At 41.8% G+C, this 15,253-nt stretch overlaps 3 protein-coding genes across 3 annotated transcripts; all 3 read right to left on the bottom strand.

Annotated features, from left to right (window-relative positions):
• Positions 1-6,791: 6,791 nt before the first annotated feature.
• LOC149925292 (uncharacterized) lies at positions 6,792-7,310 on the bottom strand. The gene has a single exon (XM_090161724.1). The coding sequence runs from the start codon at positions 7,308-7,310 to the stop codon at positions 6,792-6,794; it is 519 nt and encodes a 172-aa protein (XP_090017850.1).
• Positions 7,311-7,530: 220 nt separating this feature from the next.
• On the bottom strand, positions 7,531-12,270 carry LOC149925291 (uncharacterized). The gene has a single exon (XM_090161723.1). It carries the CDS (start codon positions 12,268-12,270, stop codon positions 7,531-7,533), a length of 4,740 nt encoding a protein of 1,579 aa, XP_090017849.1.
• Positions 12,271-13,025: 755 nt separating this feature from the next.
• Positions 13,026-13,626, bottom strand: LOC149925290 (uncharacterized). Its single transcript, XM_090161722.1, has 2 exons — positions 13,623-13,626; positions 13,026-13,561 (listed from the first exon to the last, which is right to left on the bottom strand). Exons 1-2 carry the CDS (start codon positions 13,624-13,626, stop codon positions 13,026-13,028), a joined length of 540 nt encoding a protein of 179 aa, XP_090017848.1.
• Between the last annotated feature and the right edge of the window lie 1,627 nt (positions 13,627-15,253).

The raw sequence follows: 15,253 nt of genomic DNA, 5'->3' as shown, positions 1-15,253 counted from the left end.
TTGGATCCGAATCATCGGCTATCAGAGCTACTGGCTAAACATCACCATGAGCGAATTCTACACGGGGGAATAAACTCCACCTTAGTGGAGATTAGAGAACATTTTTGGCTACCAAGAGCGCGACAAGTAATTAAGAAAATTGTTCATCTATGTCCCACGTGCAAAATATTTAGAGCAAAGCCATCGCAGGCAGTGATGGCACCCTTGCCGTCTTCGAGAACAACGTCAGCTCCACCTTTCCAGGTCTCCGCCGTAGACTTCGCGGGACCCCTTTACACGAAAGAGGGCGAAAAATGCTATATTGCTTTGTTTACATGCGCGGTAACAAGGGCGATACACTTGGAAGTGGTCTCCGACTTGACAACTGATTCGTTTTTAATGGCGTTCCGTCGGTTCGTCTCGCGCCGTGGAATCTTACAAATAATGTACAGTGACAACGCGAAAACGTTCAAACGCGCAGACGCCGATCTCGCGGGATTATGGAAAAATATGAAGAGTCCCGAAGTAGCGGATTTCTTCAGTGCAAAACGCATAGTTTGGCGGTACATAGCGGACCACGCGAGCTGGTGGGGTGGTTTCTGGGAAAGGGCCGTGCGCAGTGTGAAAGCCTCTCTCAGAAGAGTCATGGGCAAAGCCAGTCTCACAATCGAGGAAATTTGGACATTGTTAGCGGAAGTGGAAGCTGCTATAAACTCGCGACCGCTCACGTATATATATCATGATAGTGCCGAACCTGTACCGTTGACCCCCGCCCATTTTTTGGTTGGGCAAAGATTAAAGAGACTCCTAATGTAACGCGCAAAGATTTAAAAATTAGATGGAAACATAGACAGTCTATTTTGGAACAGTTTTGGACTCGTTGGCGGCATGATTACATGCTTGAACTTAGATCCGCTCACCACAAAACAAAGTGTAACCCCACTCCGGAACTAAAGGTCGGAAATGTTGTCCTCGTTGAAGAGGACAAAATGCCACGACTAATGTGGAAAATGGGAACAATTGTTGATTGCATGAAAGGCAGCGACGGCGTAGTAAGATCCTGCATGATTAGATTATCAAATGGTTCGCCAATAAGACGGCCAATACAACTATTATATGACTTAGAGTATAATTGAATAAAAATGTTAAATGACTTTGTTGGTCTTGACCTTTTGGTCAAGGGGTGGGAGGATGTTGAAAATTGTAGCTATAATTATCATTAATTTAAACTTAATTTGTAAACCATAATTTGTAACTGACGTAGTAATTATTTAGTATTTGTTAGCATTAAGTTAATTCATAATTTTCTGTATTTAGTTTAAGATGTCCAGGTACTATGTATCGTACTATCGTTGAGAAAACGGGAAACTAGCGAGGGAACGGAGGGCTCTTTGTAACAGGTATTTCACCAAGTGGTGCAATCCCATTCCAAGCTAGTGACGTAGCGGCGCTGGCCACCGGGTTGCTTAAAGATATTTGGTCAGCGCTATCTTCTTCGCTCCTTATATGGGCATGGAATGCGGGTAGAGCCCCCGTTCCTGAACTGCGTGAACCCCGAAAATTTTAGGGCTTCAAAGAAAGGGTTTCGGTAGGACACGTTTCCTCAGTTGGATTTTTGAAATAGAGCGGACAACAACCGGTGCTCACTTGTGCGTTTTAGTATTCGGTTGTTGAGTATTTAACTAACTTAAATTTGTAACTTTGTAACTTTCAACTCACCAGTTTATTAAACTTCTTTTCATTCTTAATCAAATACCAGTTGTGATTTTATTATACCTAAAAGAGTAAGTTGCGCTTTGGTGTTCGTTTTTCAGTCGGCGGACACTTATCATAAAATTGCTCTCCCATATATCAACCAGGGTGGATTATAAATTCTACACGGACTGCCCTATCCATCTTAACAATAACTCCGAAACTTGCGCCCTCTTTCTCACTACTGAGGAAGAAGTTAAAGAAATTATAAGTTCATTACCGCAAATGAGTCCATTGGACAAGAGCCATGAGTTAATTGAGCCTAATGTTTCATTACCTGCTCTAATTAAAGAGGATAAGTCAAAGTTTTCGATTAAGAGTAAAGCATCATCGGCATACAATGTAAGGCGTCCAAAAGGTATTTTATTAACAATATCGTTGATGTATAAATTAAATAGTGTCGGGGATAGAACTGATCCTTGAGGGACCCCGATAACAATTGGCTTTGGTTTAGAAAGATTATTTCTAATTTTTGTGATGCAATGTCTTTTATCAAGATAACTCTTAATCCAACTCAGTGCCTTGCCCCTCAGACCCAAACATTCGAGTTTTTGCACAAGCCTCTTATGGGATACACTGTCAAAGGCCTTTTCTAGGTCCAGAAATATGCCTAGGCAGTATTTTGAAGAGTCTATTGCGTTCAAAATGAGTTTATACACTCTTGCAATGGTCAGTTCTGTATTGCAATTGGCTCTAAATCCAAATTGGTGGTCTGTTAGTAGCTTATGTTTATCACAGAACGCGTTTAGCCTTAGCAGAAAACACTTATCGAAGATTTTAGCAAAGACTGACAGGACCGAAATTGGGCGGTAATTGTTGGCTATATTGGGATCCCCCTTTTTATGGATTGGGGAAATAATTGTGTTTTTAAGCTTATCTGGGTAGATTCCTACAGTAAATGAGAGATTAATTAAGAATACCAATGGAGCAAGAATATATGGAGTTATATGTTTAATTACTTTTGGGTGGAAACCATCCATTCCAGGAGCACTCATTTGCGGTAATGAACTTATAATTTCTTTAACTTCTTCCTCAGTAGTGAGAAAGAGGGCGCAAGTTTCGGAGTTATTGTTAAGATGGATAGGGCAGTCCGTGTAGAATTTATAATCCACCCTGGTTGATATATGGGAGAGCAATTTTATGATAAGTGTCCGCCGACTGAAAAACGAACACCAAAGCGCAACTTACTCTTTTAGGTATAATAAAATCACAACTGGCATTTGATTAAGAATGAAAAGAAGTTTAATAAACTGGTGAGTTGAAAGTTACAAAGTTACAAATTTAAGTTAGTTAAATACTCAACAACCGAATACTAAAACGCACAAGTGAGCACCGGTTGTTGTCCGCTCTATTTCAAAAATCCCACTGAGGAAACGTGTCCTACCGAAACCCTTTCTTTGGTGCCCTAAAATTTTCGGGGTTCACGCAGTTCAGGAACGGGGGCTCTACCCGCATTCCATGCCCATATAAGGAGCGAAGAAGATAGCGCTGACCAAATATCTTTAAGCAACCCGGTGGCCAGCGCCGCTACGTCACTAGCTTGGAATGGGATTGCACCACTTGGTGAAATACCTGTTACAAAGAGCCCTCCGTTCCCTCGCTAGTTTCCCGTTTTCTCAACGATAGTACGATACATAGTACCTGGACATCTTAAACTAAATACAGAAAATTATGAATTAACTTAATGCTAACAAATACTAAATAATTACTACGTCAGTTACAAATTATGGTTTACAAATTAAGTTTAAATTAATGATAATTATAGCTACAATTTTCAACATCCTCCCACCCCTTGACCAAAAGGTCAAGACCAACAAAGTCATTTAACATTTTTATTCAATTATACTCTAAGTGATATAATAGTTGTATTGGCCGTCTTATTGGCGAACCATTTGATAATCTAATCATGCAGGATCATACTACGCCGTCTCTGCCTTTCATGCAATCAACAATTGTTCCCATTTTCCACATTAGTCGTGGCATTTTGTCCTCTTCAACGAGGACAACATTTCCGACCTTTAGCTCCGGAGTGGGGTTACACTTTGTTTTGTGGTGAGCGGATCTAAGTTCAAGCATGTAATCATGCCGCCAACGAGTCCAAAACTGTTCCAAAATAGACTGTCTATGTTTCCATCTAATTTTTAAATCTTTGCGCGTTACATTAGGAGTCTCTTTAATCTTTGCCCAACCAAAAAATGGGCGGGGGTCAACGGTACAGGTTCGGCACTATCATGATATATATACGTGAGCGGTCGCGAGTTTATAGCAGCTTCCACTTCCGCTAACAATGTCCAAATTTCCTCGATTGTGAGACTGGCTTTGCCCATGACTCTTCTGAGAGAGGCTTTCACACTGCGCACGGCCCTTTCCCAGAAACCACCCCACCAGCTCGCGTGGTCCGCTATGTACCGCCAAACTATGCGTTTTGCACTGAAGAAATCCGCTACTTCGGGACTCTTCATATTTTTCCATAATCCCGCGAGATCAGCGTCTGCGCGTTTGAACGTTTTCGCGTTGTCACTGTACATTATTTGTAAGATTCCACGGCGCGAGACGAACCGACGGAACGCCATTAAAAACGAATCAGTTGTCAAGTCGGAGACCACTTCCAAGTGTATCGCCCTTGTTACCGCGCATGTAAACAAAGCAATATAGCATTTTTCGCCTTCTTTCGTGTAAAGGGGTCCCGCGAAGTCTACGGCGGAGACCTGGAAAGGTGGAGCTGACGTTGTTCTCGAAGACGGCAAGGGTGCCATCACTGCCTGCGATGGCTTTGCTCTAAATATTTTGCACGTGGGACATAGATGAACAATTTTCTTAATTACTTGTCGCGCTCTTGGTAGCCAAAAATGTTCTCTAATCTCCACTAAGGTGGAGTTTATTCCCCCGTGTAGAATTCGCTCATGGTGATGTTTAGCCAGTAGCTCTGATAGCCGATGATTCGGATCCAATATCCATGGGTGGCGTTCTTTATACGTGAAATTTTCACTCCCCAAGCTACCTCCAATTCGTAAAAGTCCGTCGGCATCAAGCTGGGGATTGAGACTGAGTATTTTCGAATCATTGGCTATTGGTACTTCGTTCTTTAGATTGAGAATTTCCGACATGTATTTTTCCCTTTGCGCGCGAGATACCCAATATTTTTCTGCGTCAGAAATTTCTTCCGCGGACAATTGACCTTGAATTTTATCTTTCGTTTTCATATTTGAAAAAGCGCGCTTTACCCATGCCGTTATTCGGTATACCCGTAGGAGAGAACTGTAATTTTCAAGCTTTAAAATTGGCTCAGTAGGAAAATCTGCCGCAGTTACTAATTGAGCAACCTTCAGTGGGCGTTTCTCTCGCTCTAAGGCTTCTCTGTCTAAATCCTCTTCTTTCACCTTAAATTTCTCTGGTTCCTTTGCCTGACCTCTTAACCAGTTTGGTCCATGGAACCATAGCTCATTATCCGCCAGATCCCTAAGCTTCTTTCCTCGCGTTGGCAGGTCTGCCGGGTTCTCTTTTCCCGGGCAGTGGTTCCAACAATCCGAGCCCGTCAGTGTTCGAATTTCCCTGACTCGGTTGCCGATGAATTGTTTGTTTTCGTTTACTGGTCGCCTTATCCAATGTAGCGTGATAGAGGAGTCTGTCCACATTTTTACCGCAGCTGGGGTGAAAGAGAATGTTCCCAATAGATGCTTTACGAGTCTTGCTCCAAGGACCGCTCCCATGAGTTCAAGTCTTGGTAATGTCAATTTCGGTCGGGGTTTTTCCCTTTGAATTGTGTCACCTTCGACTGGATCATCTTGTTTCGGCGCGACGCGAGCCTTGGATGCCACGAACGAGGATTGAAGATTGCCTTCGTCGTCGGTATAACGCAAGTAGACTACGGCGGCGTAACCTTGAATTGAGGCGTCTACGTAACAATGCAGCTCGGTACCACTTCGGCTTATGTCTGACCATCCGTTAAAATAATAGTGTGTAATAGAGATGGAACTTATCTCTGGAAGCTCTTCGCACCATTCGGAGAAAGATTTATGGATCTCTTCAGTTAGAGTCTCATCCCAAGAACGTTTTTGTTTCCACAGTGATTGAAGTAGGAATTTGGCTCTCATCGTAAAGGGTGTGAGAAACCCCATGGGATCAAAAACTGACGCCACAACTTTTATAACCCAGCGCTTGGAATTTTTTCTCTTCATTGCCACTTCAATTACCGCCTTTCCGTTTATGAATAAATCGTCTCGCTCCTCGCTCTGAAGAATACTTAGGAACTTTTCTTTATTTCCGCGCCCTAAATATTAATTTAACTTGTAGGGAGAGCTATGCATAATTAAACCCCCCAAACCGACTGAAAAATTTGTTGGGTTTAGTCTCCTAAATTTTCTAGATTGTAGATAACTCCTAATTGAAATTTGAAATAACGATACGATGTTATAATAAAAATGGATTTATTGCGGGTTGAAAATAGTGACCCTTCTCGTCGGGCCACTGGAGAATTCTGCCCGAAAGGAGGCAAACAAAAAACGTGGAAAACTTCGCTTTCCACAATATAACACAATACACAGTAGAAACAGAATAAAAATGGGTTTTATTTTACGCTAGTTGAAGGTCAGAGGGACTAGGTCGTGCTGGAGCTGGTATATAGTGGGGAGCTAGGGGGAAGTACCTGTTAAGAGGGGATTAAGAAAGGGGCTTCAGAATTCGGCCCAAGAACGGTTTCTCTCTTGGATTTTAGGCTATTTTTGAAGAAAAAGGGGTCAAACACATTCCTTATAAAGTTACAAATTACACAAATATAAAGAAAAGAAGTACAAAAATTACACTAATAAATGAAATATCAAAAATTATACACTGAACTTAAATTCAAATCTCCTTCAATTCACAATGATTTCACACTCCGCCGCGAAATACGTTAGTATTTACAACACAAATATTGTCCCGATTGTTTCACTTGAGTTTTCGATTTAATTGTCCGTTGGGTAGATGTTCAATTTTAAATTTAAAACACTTAATTTATGCACAGATAAAACAAACAAAAATGGTAAATTTCACATTTTAATTTTTTATTTTATTTTTACGATTCAGTGATCTGAATTTTCACGAACTGATATCGCGTCTATCTCTAAGGGATACAGGAGTTGAATAGGCCTTCTAATTAAATTGCCATTGGAGGTTCTCAAAATGCAAGACCTCATTTGGCCGTCTCGGCCAACCAGTGTTTCTGTCACTACTCCTAATTTCCATAAGAATTTTTCTACACTTTTATCAAAAATCATCATTACATCTCCAACTTTAATTTTACATTCCTTGTTTGCCAATTTGATTTTATGCGCAGATCTTAATTCTAGCAAATATTCTTTTTTCCACCTGTTCCATAACCTAGTCATTAGAGCGGAGCGATATTTTTGTCGATTGTTAAATTCAAGTTGTGTTCTGGGTGCTTTTTCATTTCTAACAATTTGAGGTGGCATACTCGTAACACGTTTTCCAATTAGAAAATGGGAAGGGGTTAAGGGTTGGGGATCATTTGATTCGTTATTTACATAAGTGATTGGCCTGGAATTTATAGCGGCTTCCGCTTGAGTTAACAATGTCTCCATTTCTACAAAGGTTAAAGCTGCTCGGCTCAAATTCTTCTTTAGAATTGATTTCGTACTCTTTACTAATATCTCCCACCATCCTCCATACCAGGCGGCCCTCTCGACTATAAAATGCCAGCTAATGCCTCTTTTGCCATAGAAGTTTAGAACTTCTTCACTCTTCAGATTAGACCAAATTTTAGCTAAGTCTCTATTTGCCCGATCGAAAGTTTTCGCGTTGTCACTGTATATTTTGCGCGGTATTCCTCTTCTCGAAATCATTCGCGTCAATGCCATTAAAAAATCGCGCGCTTATTGACGTCACGAGCTCTAAATGAATCGCCCTAGTGACGGCGCATGTAAAGAGACAGATGTACGACTTTTGCTTTTCTTTTTCGCCTCTCGCCGACTTGAGGTGGAAGGGACCGGCGAAGTCTACTCCGACCACTTCGAAGCTTAACGCTTGCTCAATACGATCTTGTGGGAGGGGGGCCGTGGGGGCGTCTCCTGGTTTTGCCGATTCTTTTCGACATTGAAAGCAACCTTTGACTGATTTTCTTGCGAGCTGTCTTCCAGCGATTATCCAATAGTTTTCCCGAGATTGGGTTAACGTGCTTTGTATGCCTCCGTGCATCATTTGCGTGTGGCAACGATCCATAATTAGTCTCGATAATCTTTGTTCCTTTCGAAGGATGATTGGATGTTTTGTTTCGTAGGCCATGTTAGCTTCCGTTAATCGACCTCCCAAGAGTAAGATTTGATTCCCGTTTAATAGTGGTCTAAATTCGGCAATTTTGGAATCCTTCTGTATTTTCTTGTTATTTTTCAGCGCCAAGATTTCTTTTCCAAAATCTTCCATTTGAACGCACCTTATCCAGGTATTTTCCGCGCAGTGTAATTCTTCTGTTTTAATTACTCCCTCGTACGCTTTGTTTTTCTTGACGTAGTAGTCGATGAATCGGAAGACGTATGCCGTGATTCGAAGAGCTTTGTCCAGGTCGTTCCATCTATTGAGGTTCATGATTTGATTGATACCGCGTTTTTCGGTCGTTGCGACTGCTAAAATCGTTTTTCTTTTCTCCTTCTCCACCAAAGCCAGATTTGTTTCCGGTAATATGTCTTCTGGCCATTCAGATTTATCCATCTTGAGCCAGGTGGGGCCCTCCCACCATAATTTGCTTTTGGCCAATTCTTCGGCCTTAGCCCCTCTTGTTGGAATGTCCGCTGGATTATTGTTCCCTGGGCAATGCTTCCATGTTGCGGGGTCTGTCAATTTTTGAATTTCGACCGCCCTATTTTGAACGAACGGTCTCCAAACCTTTGTCGATCCCTTGACCCAGTTTAATGCGATGGTCGAATCTGACCACATGAAAATGTCCCGCTTTTCCGGTTCGAATACGCTTTTTATGTTGTTTACCAAACGAGCTCCCAGAACGCACCCCATAAGTTCCAGGCGTGGTAATGTTAAGTCATCTTCCGAAGGGTCGATCATTTTGAGTGGCGCTACCCTGGCCTTCGACGTCACCAGGGAGACTCCTATTTGGCCGTTTACCGTTACGTATCTCACGTACGCGACCGCCGCGTACGCTCTTTTGCTGGCGTCGCAAAAACAATGGATTTCTTTCCCTTTAATTTGATCAGCTTCAACTCCGTTGTGATAGTAGCGGGGTATCTTGATTTTCCTTATCTCTGGTAGCTCATCGCACCATTGTTCGAATTCGGCCGAAATTTCGCCACTCAATCTTTCATCCCATTTTGTTTTCTTCTCCCATAACGATTGAAGAATAAATTTTGCCCGGATGGTATATGGGCCCAATATACCGATAGGGTCAAAGATCTGAGAGACCGCGCTGAGTGCATAACGTTTGGTGAGCTTGATGTCCTTGATTATTTCGATTAAATTTGTCAGATCGAAATTGAATGTGTCCGTGGTAGGGTCCCATTGCAATCCCAAGATTTTTTGACCGTTAGGTGGCTGAACTTCAATTTTGGTGAGTGCTTGGGGATTGCCGGCTTCGTTTCCCCACATCTGACGTAATTCTGGCGAGTTGGTCTGCCATTTCCTAAGGTGCATCTTCGCTTCACTTAAAATTTCTGACATCCGCCTTGACAGCTGGAAAGCGCTCGCGACGTTTTGGTCTCCAGCTACTAGGTCGTCGACGTATAGGCTCTCGTTGAGAAGTTTCACGGCCTTTTCATCGTAAGTGTCGTTGTATTTTCTGAGGTGATGTTTGATTGTGGCTGCTAATAGATATGGGCTTGAGGTCACCCCGAAGGGTACCCTGGTCATTCGTAACGGCGTGAATTCGTTCTCTTTCACTTTGCCGCTTGCCTCTTCTTGAACCCATAAGAATCTGCAGGTGTCGCGTTCTTCCCTAGCCAATGATACTTGAAGGAACGCCTTCTCAATGTCGGCGACAATAGCAATGGGGTAGTTTCTGAAGCTCAATAGTAACAGGAGTAGGTCCGGGTTGAGACTTGGTCCACTGGACAGACAATTGTTTAGCGATGGCACTCCATTTTCGTGAGCGGAGCCGTCCAGAACTGCGCGCAACTTCGTTGTTTGACTTTCGGCTCGATTGACGCCTTGATGTGGCATGTAATACGTTCCTGGTTTGCTTGCCTTTTCGTCTTCAGGGACGACTTCCACGATGCCAAGTTTCAGTTGCTCGTCTATGATGTCCTTGTACGCTTGGTAGTACTCTGGGTTTTTATTGAATCTTTTGGCTAAACTTGCGATTCGTTTCGTGGCCATCGGTAAATTGTCAGGTAGGATGTCCTTCTCGGTATTCCATGGAAACTTGACTTGGTACCTCCCTTCTTCGGGATCGAATCTGATGTCTTGTTCGAATCTGTCTAAAACCTCGTTGCCTTCCGATGGTTTTTCGGGTTCTTTTTTGATTCCGATGGCTTCCAAATCCCAGAAATTTTGGACGATTTTCGTTAATTGGGAGTCTTGACATTTGTTTGTCATTACTGAGATTAAATTGTTTTTGATTTCTAACTTCTTCACGTTTGTCTTCGGGGAGCTCATAGGACCTTCGACTGTCCATCCAAAAATGGTTTCCAAGGCCACTAATTTGTTTTGTAGCCTCTCCACCTTTCCGCTGACCACTTCCCAATAATAATCACCTCCTATCAATAGGCTGATTTTTGAACTGCTGATGCTTTCTTTACTTGGGTCGTCTGCTAGGGTGATGCTCGTTTTCTTCACGAAATTCCTGATTTCTTGACAATCCTCAGTTTTCGCCCTGCAAATGAAAGGTACCGCAACGGCCTCTACTTGAATTTGTTTTCCGCAGTCTGAGACGTTTTGAACCGTTAATCGTACGATTTTCATCTTTTTCTCCTCCGCGATTTCATTTCCGAATTCTGAGATGAGGATGTTAGTTTCTCCGATGACCGGAAGTTGTAGGTTTTCGGCTACCTCACTCAGGATGAAAGTCCCTTGACTTCCATTATCTAGGACGAGTTTGAGAGTACCGGATCCGCAGTTCCTTGGGTAATCCGGGTTTTTTACGATGACTTGAGCGGTCTGTAGTAAGACGTTTCTTCGTTCGAAGTCAAAAATGGTGTTTGTACTGATGCCTTTCGGTTCCTCGGCTCTCAGTTTGTGGGATCGATTTTGCTCGCAAACCGCTTTGTTATGTTTTCTTCGGCAGATCGCGCCGTTTTGATGTTGCGAGTCGCTGTTCCGCGCCTCGTGGTGGGGTTTTAAGCAGACGTAGCATCTTCTCTGATCTCGCAGAATTATCTTCTTCTCTTCGAGGGTGTAATTAGCGCAATTGAACGTCGCGTGGTCGGAGCTTTTGCAGAAAATGCAGAATAAACTTCGCTGATTAACGTTGGTTAGCAACGAGTTTGCCATGGGCGTGGAATTACGCGCGTGATCCGATCGGTGATTGGGGTAAGCATTTGATTTTCTCTCCGGCGCGCGTGATTGTGATTTTTCTTTGAAACGAGATTCCCCCAAAAGCGCGCAAGTTTCGCGGCCTTCCACTTCACTTTGCAAAAAGTCGGTGAACGCCTTTAAATTCCAGTCACCATCTTTAGAGTGTTTTCGACTATAGTCTAATCTTACGTCTTTTGGCAAGCATTCAATCAATCGAGGGCAAATAAAGGTACCACTTAAGGTGGCATCTACACCTAAACCCTTTAAGCATCTTACATTTAATTGGATCTTATCATATAAGTTTCGTAGGCCTGAAATATCGCTCGAATCCGACACTTGCTCTAAATTCATTAACCGCTTTCCATGAGTATGAATTACTAAATCCTTTCTATCAAATCTCTCTTTTAGAATTTTAACCGCCTCGTCATAATTCTCCTCGCTAGCTTTCATTCCTATTAACGCCTTTTTTGCATCACCTTCTAAAAATGAATATAAATAATTGAACATTTCTACCTTAGTGGTTTTCGGTTTGTCTTGAAATGTAGTTTGAAATGCGCTCCAAAACCCAGCCAATTCCGTGATGTCTCCGGAAAACTTCGGTAGATTTAGCGTCGGTAGTCTCGATGCTTCTTCGCGGATGACCGTAACGTTGCTGACTCCGCTCGCCCCGTTGTTTGATGGAATTGCCGATGCCTGGGCTCCGTTAGCTTTCTTCACCATCCTTTGCGCCTTTATTTTCAACAGCTCGAAGTTGATCTTGTCGTAGTAGCCTTCAATTTCGACGGCTTCTTTCTCCAGGGTCGTCGCGTCTGTAATTGTAGCTAGTACCGCTTTATCCAGATTGACCAGGATCGTCTCTTTTGATAATAGCAGCGTCAGTTGGTCTTCGATGTCTTCCACCGGTGTATTTGGATTACTGAATAATGTGGCCATTCCATTGGTTGCTTTGGTTACAGCTGTGCGCGCCGGAGTTCTTAATGACTTGTACTTTGCTACTTCCGCAGTCTCTGTTGCTTTGTCCTTATTTCCTCTCGAGTCTCCTTTTCCGTCCGCGCCGCTGGAGTTTTGCATGATTTGTTCGTTGGCCATTTTCGCTTATGACCGTCTCGATATTGATTCACTTTCACTTGATGAGTCCGTAATTGTTCACAATTAAATTGAAATCTAAAGTTCCGTATGCGTCCGTTTGTCCCGGGTTTCCGACACCATGAAGAATACTTAGGGACTTTTCTTTATTTCCGCGCCCTAAATATTAATTTAACTTGTAGGGAGAGCTATGCATAATTAAACCCCCCAAACCGACTGAAAAATTTGTTGGGTTTAGTCTCCTAAATTTTCTAGATTGTAGATAACTCCTAATTGAAATTTGAAATAACGATACGATGTTATAATAAAAATGGATTTATTGCGGGTTGAAAATAGTGACCCTTCTCGTCGGGCCACTGGAGAATTCTGCCCGAAAGGAGGCAAACAAAAAACGTGGAAAACTTCGCTTTCCACAATATAACACAATACACAGTAGAAACAGAATAAAAATGGGTTTTATTTTACGCTAGTTGAAGGTCAGAGGGACTAGGTCGTGCTGGAGCTGGTATATAGTGGGGAGCTAGGGGGAAGTACCTGTTAAGAGGGGATTAAGAAAGGGGCTTCAGAATTCGGCCCAAGAACGGTTTCTCTCTTGGATTTTAGGCTATTTTTGAAGAAAAAGGGGTCAAACACATTCCTTATAAAGTTACAAATTACACAAATATAAAGAAAAGAAGTACAAAAATTACACTAATAAATGAAATATCAAAAATTATACACTGAACTTAAATTCAAATCTCCTTCAATTCACAATGATTTCACACGCTCCAGGAGAGTCCCAATACTTTACAAGGTGCCGATGGTTTCGCTTCGTTTTCCTGTGTTGAATTTAGCTCTAATATTTCTTTCACTTCGGCTCGGTTACTCCGCCATTTTCGGAGATGCATACCAGCATCTTGAAGGATCTTCGATGTTTCTCTGCCTAGCTTGATAGCTTCTTGAACCCCATGTTCGCCAGTTACCATGTCGTCGACGTATAGTTTCTTCTCCAATGTTTCAGTAGCGTTCCGATAGGTACTTTTGTAGCCCTTGACATGAAATTTAATAGTAGCTGCTAAAAGGAACGGAGATGACGTCACTCCAAACGGGACTCGAGTTTTTCTATACGTCGCTAGTCCCTCTGCACTGGGATTTGTTAGATTTTTTGCCCAAAGGAATCGCAGAGCGTCTCGGTCCTTTTTCGGTACTCCGATTTGGTGGAAAGCCTTTTCCACGTCTGCCGTTATCGCGACGCTCTTCTCTGTGAACTGAATCAGAACGCTGAAGAGTTCTTCAAGTAGGTTTGGTCCAGGCTCTAGGCATTCGTTCAGTGATGGAACATTTTTTCCATGGGATCCGGCATCAAAATGTAGAACCCATATATCAACCAGGGTGGATTATAAATTCTACAGTCCGCCAGGTTTTTTTCTTTTACTATAGTAGTGAAGTGGTTATTCATTTGGTCGGGACTAATAGATGTTGGTAGTAAATTTTTGTCTTTTTGCTTACCAGTTATCGAGTTTATTACTCGCCATTTATCTTTGATAGATTTGGCAGAATCTAATTTATTCCGAATATAATTGGCCCTCGCATGCCTAATTGTGTTATTACAATGGTTCCGAAGCTCTACATATTTCGACCGGTTTACGTCTGTAGGATGGCGCTTGTACATTGTATAAGCTCTACGTCTACGTTTAATAATGCCTTGAATGTCATAAGTTATCCAGGACTCAGAGGTTAAATTAATTTTGGGTTAATGGAAATTTAGTGTTATAGGCATTCTCCAACTTATCGCTAAAAAAGTTATAAACAATGTGTCCCAATTAATTTCGGCTACCGTATTTACAAATCCAGTTATACGTTTAAGGGAAAGGTCTCTTGCCAAAATCGCCGTGGTCTCTGGTAAAATTGTATCATAAGAAAATAGAATAGGTGTGTGGTCAGTCACTAGAATTTCAGTTAGCACTTTTGTAGTCCCTATAACATTAGAAAAAATATTATCAATGCACTTTTCTGACTTCGGTCTTGTAGGAATATGGATCAATTTATTCGAGCCATAGCTTGCATACAGATTGACTATATTTAGAGCACATGGAGAATCCGAATTGAAATTGTAGTTAAAGTCCCCCATGACGACTTTATTCGTGTTACAAGTTCCTAAATTACTAATTAATAGTTCGCATTTTGCGATAAACTCTTCAAATTCTTGTGATGACGTCACTCCGTTTCTAGCTCTCAGTAAAATATTCCCCAAAGTGAGAAACTTATGGAAGAATATTATAGACTTATGGTAATATATGTGAAATTATTAAACAACACGATTTCTTTTATGTTGGTTTCCAAATTTACGGTGCGCTACACGCCCTATATTTGACAAAAGGGAAAACCAACGAGCATAGGCACTACATTTTTGTCGTGGAAGCTTGGATTAAAAACGTGTTACTGGATATTGCACTCCGGGAATTTGGTGATTTTCAAAAGTCTGAGATGCCGCTCGCGCCATCTATCGGATTTTCGCGTTTTGGTGATACAAACAAGGGGGCGTTTTAAGTTTAAGGAATTAAACAGCTTGGATCAAAAACGTTATATCAGTTTTCAGTACGTTAAAACGTAATCAAACTTCTATTCTTTCGTATTTATAACGCACTGTAAGATTTCATATAGTCTTAATAATTTTAGGTTTGAGTTTCAATGGCTGGAATCAGTTTTTAGGAATAAATCATAATGATTCAAAACTTGATCAGATTTTGGATTGTGACTCCTCTGAGTCAACTTTTGATGAAAGTCAAAGTGGATAATAGGTAATGAAAAATGAGCTTACTTTTAAATGAAAGGGATCCGGAAATTCTTTTGATGGTCCTTTACCCCCAACAAAGGGTTTTGAGCATATATGTGTATTTCTTGTGATGTTTTTACATTGGAAATCTTTCCTAACTTGCCTTAACCAATTGAACCATATTTGGAAAGTTTCTGGTGTTCTTTTTGGTTTTGGGAAAGCGAAAAAGGA

The sequence above is a fragment of the Leiobunum rupestre genome, chromosome 10, assembly GCF_980474605.1.
Source record: "Leiobunum rupestre chromosome 10, qqLeiRupe1.1.hap1, whole genome shotgun sequence".
Lineage (NCBI taxonomy): Eukaryota > Metazoa > Arthropoda > Arachnida > Opiliones > Sclerosomatidae > Leiobunum > Leiobunum rupestre.
This window is presented reverse-complemented; position numbering and strand designations above follow the sequence as displayed.

Excerpts from the sequence above, each read along its gene's own strand:
- LOC149925291 (XM_090161723.1), bottom strand. The coding sequence starts at position 12,270 with ATGGCCAACGAACAAATCATGCAAAACTCCAGCGGCGCGGACGGAAAA.
- LOC149925292 (XM_090161724.1), bottom strand. The coding sequence starts at position 7,310 with ATGGAGACATTGTTAACTCAAGCGGAAGCCGCTATAAATTCCAGGCCA.